This window comes from Haliaeetus leucocephalus, unplaced genomic scaffold, assembly GCF_000737465.1.
Source record: "Haliaeetus leucocephalus isolate CR32 unplaced genomic scaffold, Haliaeetus_leucocephalus-4.0 Scaffold848, whole genome shotgun sequence".
In the NCBI taxonomy this organism is placed as follows: domain Eukaryota; kingdom Metazoa; phylum Chordata; class Aves; order Accipitriformes; family Accipitridae; genus Haliaeetus; species Haliaeetus leucocephalus.
In genome coordinates, this window is record NW_010973284.1 from 1,360,359 (window position 1) to 1,370,686 (window position 10,328).

At 44.3% G+C, this 10,328-nt stretch overlaps 1 protein-coding gene across 7 annotated transcripts in view; it reads right to left on the minus strand.

Annotated features, from left to right (window-relative positions):
- The window catches only part of NFIA (nuclear factor I/A), a 355,589-nt gene that overhangs the window by 240,713 nt on the left and 104,548 nt on the right, over positions 1-10,328 (minus strand). For 3 of the 7 annotated variants that reach the window (XM_010582311.1, XM_010582310.1, XM_010582309.1), the window contains exon 1: positions 4,905-5,433. In XM_010582311.1, coding sequence (XP_010580613.1) covers positions 4,905-5,322 — 418 coding nt within the window. In that variant the 5' untranslated portion in view covers positions 5,323-5,433. Of the gene's footprint in view, positions 1-4,904; positions 5,437-10,328 lie in introns of those variants that run through there. The other 4 variants (XM_010582306.1, XM_010582305.1, XM_010582308.1 and 1 more) reach the window with 2 other exon arrangements.

The window sequence follows — 10,328 nt, forward strand, 5'->3', positions numbered from 1 at the left end:
AACATCGCAAACAAAACTTTAAGGACCGTTTTGGATGTACGCTGGAACAGCCACGGGCCGGAATTAGGTTTTCAAAAGCCTCATATATGGGGGGAATGTCACGGATGCTTTAGAAGTCTTCAGGTACACGTAAAAACGACATATATATTACATATTCTCTACACAGAACAACCACCATTTGAAATGTGCCCCTTTTTAACTACCATTATGAGCTGTCTAAAGAGCATTTTGGTTGAAACTTGGGAGGAAAGGAGGAAAAAAAAAAAAAAAAAGCCCACTGATCTTACACCTGCTCTTTAGCAGTGGGAAGTGGGTTCTCAATCTGTTAACATGACCATCTGGCCAATCTGCATATCATGGCTATCTAGATTACTGTACGATGGAATGACAATAACGTAGCCAAAACAAAAGTAAAATGCATCAAAACCTAACAGTAGCTCAGCCCTTTTGATTTTAAATTAAATAATAAATGTGGTATCACAGCAAAGCGAGAAAGTCAGCTAAATAATTAAAAATGAGCCTTCGCTACGGCATAATTAAGTAAACAATATGGTGTGTGTTTCTATAGGAGCCGGCAATAGTTTCCACCATCGAAGGCTCCACTTTTGCAAAGCAGCTATCAGGAGTTCAAGACGCTGCGACAGCTCTTTTGGTGATGTACAGTATTGTCAGGACACCTCTCACATCCCTGCAACACGCCGAACCGGCTGCGGCTATTAACAGGATTAATGCAGCAACAATCAATACCAATTGTGCTAAAAGATTACGGCGCAAAGCCTTATGTACCTTTCGGACTCCCCGATACCTCCATGGGTACTTTGGCTATCTGCAGGCGTTTTCTGCCTTAACCCATCTTTGGGTTATTCCCATCGATGCCTCTTTGCGGCGGTCCAAGTCGAAATCTTTTAAATTCGCCGATGGGAAGGTAAAATGGGTCTGCTTAAAGTTCAAGGTCACGTGCTATATACTATCGCCCAGGCAATTAGCCATAGAGCGTATTTAGACGCTAAGTAAATTTTCACAGTCGCAGAAATCAGGCTGACTTCTTGCATCTTCGCTGGCTTTTATCCTGAACGTGAACAGAAAAATGAGCTCGTGTAAATAAAACCCTGTCCCCAGATTTTTCTTAAATTTGGGATTTTTAAACGTCCTTCTGAAAGATTAAAAGATTTTCTCTGCCACAAATACCTCGCTAGCTTAATTCTCGCCCAAAGCGCATAATGATGGCCGTCCAAAAAAATAAACCGGGCATTGCAGCATCGCCTCCTGGTCTGCCATCCAGCTTCGTCCACTGGAGAAGTCTCTAAAAACTGTGACCTCTCACTAAATTTAACTACTTCCATTGCGAATCTATTCTCCAATCTGATCACATTAGCAGAAGGAACTCCAAAGCAGTAAAAAACTCCAGAAAGTTCTCGGTTGAGTGCCTACTAATGAACAAAGGTTAACTTTATCTAAAAGGTCAAATGCCTGGTGGCTAAGGTTGTGACCTTAACAACTTAAATTGTGACCTTGCCACGTGCCTAGTATATTGTAGATTCTGATACAGATCATCTGGTAAAGGACCGGTCATAAATTAGCTTTACTGTTCGACTCCCACAAAGAAAACGGTTTGCCACAATGGTTTCCAACTTGTCATTTGATACAAGCGCAGAATAAGTGAAAACTAAAAAGCGAACCCAAGTTCAGGGTATGAAAATGCCGCCTGCTTTTAGTTAAGCAGATTAGAAACTGCAAACTGAGAGCAATACTCTAGATTTCAATACGTTTTTTGGTCAACCTCTAATTCACAAAACACCGATCTTCCTTTTCTTTTTTTTTTTTCTTTTTTTTTTTTAAAAAACGAAAATGACACGTAGTTTCCCTATTTGCATATTTTTGTTTTCTCTTTCTAGCCAGTTCTTAAAGAGAATAATTGATTTCAGTAGCTTTGTAAGAAGCACTATTTAAATCTGTGCACATGTGTTCCCTTACAGATGATAGTGCCTACTGAAGAAAAAGCGTGGATTCAAAGCAATAATTATCGTACATGTTTAGAAGGAAAGGGACATCTCACTGCCGAAGTCATCTCGAATAAGGGCATCTTGGAAGAGAATACTCGCCCTCAAAAAAAGGCGACGAAGAGTGGGAAAAAAAAACAAGAAAAAGAGAAGCGAGCACTATGGGTGAAAAGGTCACAATGGTTTTGGCACGTATCTTCAAGCACGTTTCGGAGTCTGTGCCTCCTGCCAATACTGGCAACTTCTCAAAACTTTTAAGGAGGTAAAAACATTGTTTAGTGTTTACAAATCTTCTGTACTATAGCAGATGCTTGTCAAATCCGCTATATGTAAGTTGACCAGCCTACCTAATATTTGCGCTGGCAACTTCCTCCTTATAAATAAGTGGTCCATACATTTGGGGAGCGAGGCCTGATGGAGTTTGAGACAAAGGACCCTTAATATTTTTTTTCTTTTGTAATTTTCCTGTTGCGCACCCGGCACAAGCTGCCATTACTGCGGGTCTGCGGGAACCAATGGCTGTCAACTTGGCCAATGTTCAGGTGTAACAAAGACTGCTGGGATACATCGGAGGGGGGAAAAAAAAAAAAGGGAAAAAAAGGGGGGAAAAAAAAAAAAGGTAGCCTATATGCGAGGCTTTCGGTACTTATCTGTGAAGCGATATAGACGGCGACCACGCTGTCCTACCTCCTAAAAATCAGTTTGTCCCCCTCCCCGGTGAGGTTTAGCAGGGAATACACCAGCACACGCTACTGCATTAAGAGCACAATGCGATGCGTGCAATCAGCAAACAACGGCCGAAAACACGAAGCGATGCGGTCTGTTCGAGCGTGTTACTGCTTACACAAAACCGCAAATCTAACCCAAAAAAACGAGCCTAAGCCTCGCGCTAAGTTTCCGCAGCAAATGTCTGGTCCAAAGAACAATTAGTGCAATTGCTGCCTGTTGACGATGAAGGCAGAAATAAATAAGAGTTTGCTATCAAGGCTACTGTTTGCCAACAGGGTGCTGATAAGATGGTATATTCCTAATCACAATATCGAACTTTTATAATGTCTATTGCCCGACTCTTGTAACAGGAAGAGGATCCCTTCGAGCTGCCCGGAGTACTTACACCCCGGGTTTGGTCCTTTTCTCCCCATCCTACATTTTTGTGATCCTACGCGCAGGCTAAACCAAGACCGTTGGTTTCTATTAACAGTTCTTGCACTCCGCAGAAGCCTGCTTTTCCCTTAGGAAACACAATACGGACCGGTATTTGCCAGCACCACGTTATATATAAATCTAAATAATAAAAACCTGCATGCCGTACAGCAGTACATCGTGGTTTTCAGCCGTGGATATCAAGGTACTTTTAAGCGCATCAGCCCGCTCCAACGTGCGGAGGAGGAAACTGAGGCAGACAAAAGGGATGCGGGACCCCGGCCTCCTCGGGGCCAGTGATGGAACGGGAGAGGACCCGCAACGCCCCAGCCCCAGTCTCCCTTCGATTAGCCATTAATTGGCAATCCTTCCTTCACCGTGCCCCATCATAAATCGCAGAGTAAATAAATAATTTTCCACAATATTTGCCTACCTCCCCTTTGCCATAAACGTGCAATATGATTTACCGCACCGAAGCGCAAAGTAAATTTTGCAGCTTATCTGTAGGAAATACCACGAGGATACTCGAAAGTTATTTCCGAACGGGGATCATACCCGTAAATCACAGCGGCAACGCTGCCTATCGCAACAACCGCTGCAGGGACTCGGCGCAGAAAAACTTTGGGGTAGCCAAAACTTTCTGCGAGACCCTCCGCAAGAAGCTGGCATTGGAAACGCAGGCTCCCAGCGCTGATTTGCTCAGTTTTCTTACTGATACGTATTTATAGAGAAGCGGTTGCTACTAATACGATTTCTATCCCCTCTGCTCCTCTTTTTTTCCAGCCTGCCCAGCCCCTCAACTTGCAAGTCAGGCTGAAACCCAGGGGGACGTATGCATACCATACGTGAAAACCGGGGCCTAGCACTTCACACGCGCACATTTTTCTGCAATATAGTCACTCAGGAGAACTACAATAGCATATTATTTTATCCAGTCAACATACTACACATCCTCTGAGCACACCGAGTCGCTCCGCGGGCAGGGTGTACTTTGTGCTGGAGTCAGAGAGCCCAAGATTTTAATCTCACGCAAAAACATCTCAGTCCCCCCCCCCCGCTCCCCGCCCCAATAACCACAATATTATCAAACCAGGAATTTGTTTCACGACCTGCTCGGCTTCTAGGAGTATAAACTGTGATATTTCGGGGGGGTTAAATGCCTCTTTTTTTCCCCCATAGGATTAGCCGGGGGTTTGTTTCGTGGCTCCTCAGACCCGATGACTAGGTTTGCTGTCGAAGGACCGTCTCCTCCTTTCCCTCCAAGCCCAATCCTGCGGGATTTACGCTCCCCATCCCGTCCCCGTGGGGTGAGGATACCTGGTACTGCTGACCCACAGGCCTCGGGCACCTCTAGCCCTCTTAGACTACTTTGTGCATAGCATATACAAACTTTATTTAAAAAAAAATAATAGCAATTAAAATCTGTCTGCTTTCCCCCAAAATCAGGATAAAGGAAGCCGCATCCAGCTGCGATCCCTCCTAGGACAACAGTTAGGATAACACCTGCGAAGGATGCCCGAAATGCCGTTAACCCTGGGAAAACGAGAGCAGCTTTTACGCGGCTGCACCTTAAAAGCCCACGGGGAAAAAAAAAATAAATAAATAAAGCGGGTGAGTTTTGGCACTCTCCTCGCCGCCCCGGGAGGGCAATAACCGGCGTCCCCTGCTCCCTCCCCGGCTCATGCAGCCGCCGCCGGGGCACGGCACCCGGCACGGAGATAAACCGAAAAGTTGGAGAAGGTGGTATAGAAAGGCACTTACCTGCTGCGTGCACAAAGTATGCCAAATATAAATCGAGTTCCTTAACAGAAACTCCTATATGGTGGGGCTGTACGCACAGCCCGGGGTTAGAGCACTGTGGGGACTTTACAAGGCGCTCGCCATCAGTACTTTCGAGCGGAATACCTTTAAATAAAATCACCATAACAAGGTCCAACCTCCAGACCTTATCTGCCTGGCGAAGGCAGTCAATTCTTCTCATCTTGCCCTTCTGGTCTGGATTGGAAAGAACGCAACACGGAGGCTTTTTTCCTGTGACTGTGAGAACAAAATCCTCCCGAAATTCAGGCCTGATATCTTTCCGGAGCTTTGCCAGAAGTCTGGATGCCCATTTTTGCTTTACCTCGGGTTTTTCACTTAGCAGTTCGTCCTTCACGGCTCTCTCTTCCTCTTTTGACATGCGTTTTTCATGTTTTTTGAAGTATTTTCTTTTTCGGGCTTGCAGGTTGAACCACGTGTACGCAAACGCTCGGACGTGAGGCAGAAGTGCTTCGATGAAGGGATGAAATTCATCCTGAAAAAGTTACAGAGAAGGGTCGGTGTCACCGAAACCATCAACAAAAAGCCTCCGGAAACGGGGCTTTCGCGAGGCGCGAAGGCTCGCCAGGACAGCGACCATCGGGAGGGTGCTTATACGTTTTACGGGCCGCGGGACTCGTACCCCTCGCCGACGGACCCCCACCCCGCCGCGTCCCCGCTTCACCTCGCACCCACCCAAAACCCCTGCTCACCCACACACCCCCCCCGCCGAAAAACGGGGTCCAGCTTCAAACAAGCACCCGGGCAGAGACGGTGCAACGATGGGGCCCTTTCCCCCCATCCCCAAATCTCTTTAAAAAAAAAAAAAAAAAGGCAGAACGAGTTAAAAGCTAAAAACCCCGCTGCGAGTCCACTTGCGGAGCGCGTATCTCCCTTTGCTCTCTCCCTGACCCCGCTGCTTGCGGTGTAGCCAGCGTATGCCCGCCAATTTGGCAAATCCTAAACATTTGGATGCCAATCAATGTTTGTATGGGGAAGTCTAAAGTATAGTAAAACTTTCCCTAAGATATATTTGGAAATAGCAGCAGGCAGTATAGTAAAATGCCAATATAGCTGCACACACAAATACAATGAAGGGTGGTTTTCTCTCCGTTTCCTCAACGGTGAAGGGAGTAGAAAGTAACGCGGCTGATTTATCCCGCGCGCACAACAATAACTAACACTAAAATCCTAGAAAAAGCAAGTCTCGCGATTTTTTTTTTTTTTTAAGGTTTTGTTTATATTTAGTCAAAAAGAAAAAAATAAAAATCTGCTATCCGGGCACATTAGGACAAGGCAAACTCTGAGCCTTTCTGCAAAATAATAAGAAACAGGGAAAACTGAAAAATACGGTAACAGAAAACCTTAGCACGACTTGTGCAAATATGCAGAGAATTATTAATTTTTTTCTTTACATGTTGTGTGGTGTTTTCATACATTTAAAAAGAAATGCCCTACTTGGAAAGTTAGTTTGGCCATCCAGAGACACTGCTCGCTTTGTGTAACGATGAGTTAAAGATCCCCCTTCTTCCTTGGCACAAAAATAATCGCTATTAAAATTATGCTGACAATTAAAAAAAACCCGCAAGAAAGACCCCCCCCCAATTTTGTTTAAAAAACAAACAAACAAAAAATCTGCAAAAAGTACTACATAAATCAGCCAGAGAGATCAAAACATTATTATATTATAATATATTGAGGCCATGCTTCTTGTTTTTCTCTGAATAAACGAATGACCGAACTCCAGGCTGCACATAAAAACATATATAGCCTGTGGGGGCCTGATCCAGCCCCATGTGCTGGGGACATCCCTGCTTCCAGGGGCCGAGTTCCTCCTTTTCTCAGGATTGGGCCCTCTAGGAGGGAAAAATAAAGTAATTTGTGCAACATTTCCCCCAGCGTGGTAAAAGCCACCCACTGCCTACCCTTGCAAGGCGACATTGGGGATTTTTCAGATTAACTAACTTCTTTTTTTTTTTTTTAATTATCCCAGGGAGTACATTTCCTATCCAAATCATTTCAGGTTGCGCAAATATTGTTATTAAAACAGACATCTTACTCCCTTTCAGCACCTTATTTTAACTTGCATTTTCTTTTCAAAAATTATGAAAAATTGAGAAATCAATAGTAGAAATATCTATCAGCAAAATGCTGTCGTAATTCAAGACCTTCTGCTGACTTCCCAAAAGCTTTCCTTGCACTTATTCTGAGTGGCCCCTGAATTGTAAATACTGAAATCTATAGGTAATCCCACAGCATTTCTTTTTATTTTAAACACAGGTTGTTAAAAACTACCCAAAACGGCACAATATATTTCATTATAGCACAGCAGAGCGGCAGTAATCACAAGTACTATGAATGATTATTAAAATATAAGCAGGTAAAATAAAATAAATCACTCCAATGACTGGCACATTCCTCCTCCCCCCCTCCACCCCCCCGGAAAAGATCATAGTTTCAAATTTCAATAAAGTTTTTTAAAAAATAGTAAAAAAAAAAAAAAAAGATTGCTGCGAGTTTGCAGTCGGCAGATTCAAAAAGTGAGAGGAGGCACAATCCCAGCACATGGAGCTGCTCTCACCCACCAGAAACAGCTCTCTCACGGAGGGTGGGGGGAGCGGAGGGGGAAAGAAAAAAAAAATAAATAAGGAAAATATAAAAACGACAGGTCCCTACGAGCTATTAAAAATAATAAACCCTCTTTTCTGATCCCTCCTGTCCTTCACCTTCTCCACTCAGGGAGAGTCAAGGAAAAAAGGCCTTTTGTCAAGTGGAAGTTTATCTGCGAAGGTACACACAGCACAGGCTCCACAGACCCACAATGAGCCAGGGGAGCGCTTCAAGCGTTCCTAGTTTCTAAACACGTCTTGGTACATCCTGAAATATTTTAACTTTTCTGCTTTAAGCAGCGCTTTGTCCTGCCTGATCTCATGTGCTCGGGACTTTTTTGGCTCGACGCTGGATGCTATCCAAGAGAGAGTCGCTTTAACCTGCGCTAAAGCTGATTTCGACGATGTGAACCTGAAAGGGGAGGTAAAAACAACACCCGAAAAAAATAAAATAAAAATCCCAAACCCACTTTAAAAGACTTCAGGGGGAGGGGGGTAAAAAAAAAAAAAAAAAAAAAGGTGCTTTTTGGTCTAAAGTCAGGGCCCATGGCTGAAGTAAATGAAAAGCCCCGCTGCTCGGCGCGCGAGGTGTGCACGTCCCTATTAGGCTCCAATGTGTCTTTTCAAAATGGTGTACGAGGAGAAAAGGTTAATGACTCATAAACAGACCAACTTTCAAACTGTCTTGGTAAACACGCCGCTCCGGAAAATCGCACCGCTTCAATCTCAGCAGCGAGGTATTAGCAAAGTCGAATTGGAAATAAAAGCATTCAGGACTGATCAAACAAAATTGGGCTGGAAGCAGGGACGGAGGGGGGGGGGGCAGTTTCTGCACAATAATATTATTTATTTTGGTGTTGTTATAGCCCCCCCCCCCCCCCAAAAAAAAAAGTTTTGGAAATGGGTCAGTGCAAGCATGCTAACAGATGTGCAGACTTGTCTGCAGCCTCACTGCAAAATATCAAGATTTTAAGTAACTGGTGGAAAAGGAGCTGATCTTTGCCTTTCCCCAAGTTAGCTTTAAGGGAAACTTTCAAAGTATTTGATAAAGAGGTTTGCTTTCCCGCCTCAGCATGTGATGGGTCACCTAAAAATAAAAGGCACTGGAAAGCTGGGAAAGCAAGAATTAAAAGTAAGTTTTTTTTCATTGCACTCACTCTCCAAAGTTTGAGGATACAGCTCTTCCGAGAACAGCCCGCTTCTAAGCAGCACCTAAAATTTGGGCCGCACAATTCTGTATTGCTTATACGGAAATTCTCCTCTGCCTCTTCACAGAAAGGTGTAAAAAAAAAAAAAAAAACCCTAACAAAAAAACCCCTGTGACAAAAGAGCCCCCAAACCCAGCCCAAAGGCGCCCGCAATAATGTAACACTGCAAAGGAGTCTTTTGAAACAATATATTTCTGCTGATCTTTTTGAAATTAAGCCAGCTACAGCGACCCTTGTTAATATTTTTACAATCCATTTGCTTGTAAATCTATTAGGAGATGTGCATATGTTCCCCAACTATTTCCTAGATCTTCAGCAGATATGTAAATGGAACGATGTTTAGATTTTTCCTGACAGATGAGACAAAATGCTCGTGCCATTTCAGTTCCAGTGCTTGGATAAAGACGCTCGTAACTAGGATTTCTGTTTGTTTTCCTTTTCTAACCCACTTTCGAAAGCTTCCCTTTAAATCTGCATCAAAACTTAACAGCAAAAAAAAAAAAAAAAAAAGAGAAAAAAAAATCTCCGTCCCAAAACTCGTATCAATATAAGCTCCTGAAATGAAAAATAGGAAATTGCTTGCAATTGCTAAGGGCTCGCCCCCTTTTTCTACAGAAAATTACAGAATCACCTAACTGATCCTTTGGAGGGAAGAGTTTGTCAGGAGGCCTCTAATCCTCGTATTACTTTTCCAAACGTGCAACAAGAATGCGAGATTTTCACAACTGAGTAAAAGCCCAGTGCCTGGCTTTTTGCTTGTTTCTTTTTTTTTTTTAAATTAAAAAAAAAAAGCAGGACGACACACACACACACACACACACGCACGATGACCGGGACAGGGAGCAACCGGCCCATGGATTTATTTTCTCTCCTTAACGTACAACTGGGCCTACTAAACCCGAGTAGCTACACGTGCAGATGCAAAGCGATGCGCTACGTTGCCGGCCCTCCGAGGAGCGTATCGCTTGTCCCTCCTGCAAAAGCAGAACCGACCAAAACCCCAGGATTTTTTTTTTCTTTTTTTTTTTTTCCCCAGAGTTGAATTCAAGGCACAAACTTTGGCCAGGCAGAACGCGGAGTTGCATCCCGCGTCCTCCGCAAACTCCCTCCGCTCTCGTTTGCCTCCTGCCTTTAATCAAGCGCACGGTTTTTAAGCCCGGTGGAGTTTCGTGCCCCGCGCCGGCCTGGCTTCTCCTCACCGAGCACCCAGAAATTTGGGGGAAGGCCGGGGAAGGAAGGCGGGGGGAGGCCGGCAAGGGAAGGGGATGAAACTTTTGCAGCTCTTCGAGGCTGCCTGGGAAAGCTGCTTCCCCTCTCTCTGCATTTCCTCGCCTTTTTCTCGACGGAAAGAGCCCGGAGAGGCTTTCTCACCAGGAGAAAAAAAAAAAAAAAAAAAATTCAAATTAAATTAATAAGAATAATGTAGTCAAAATCTCCTGCAGGAGGAAATAATCTGGGGTTTGAGTCCACCACAAAGCATTTCCTCGTTAAACCATTATATCCTGCTAATTGAAGGTGTGCAATTTAGCGTCCTGCAGCAGCAGTGCGCGGGGAACGGGGCTGGGGGGGGG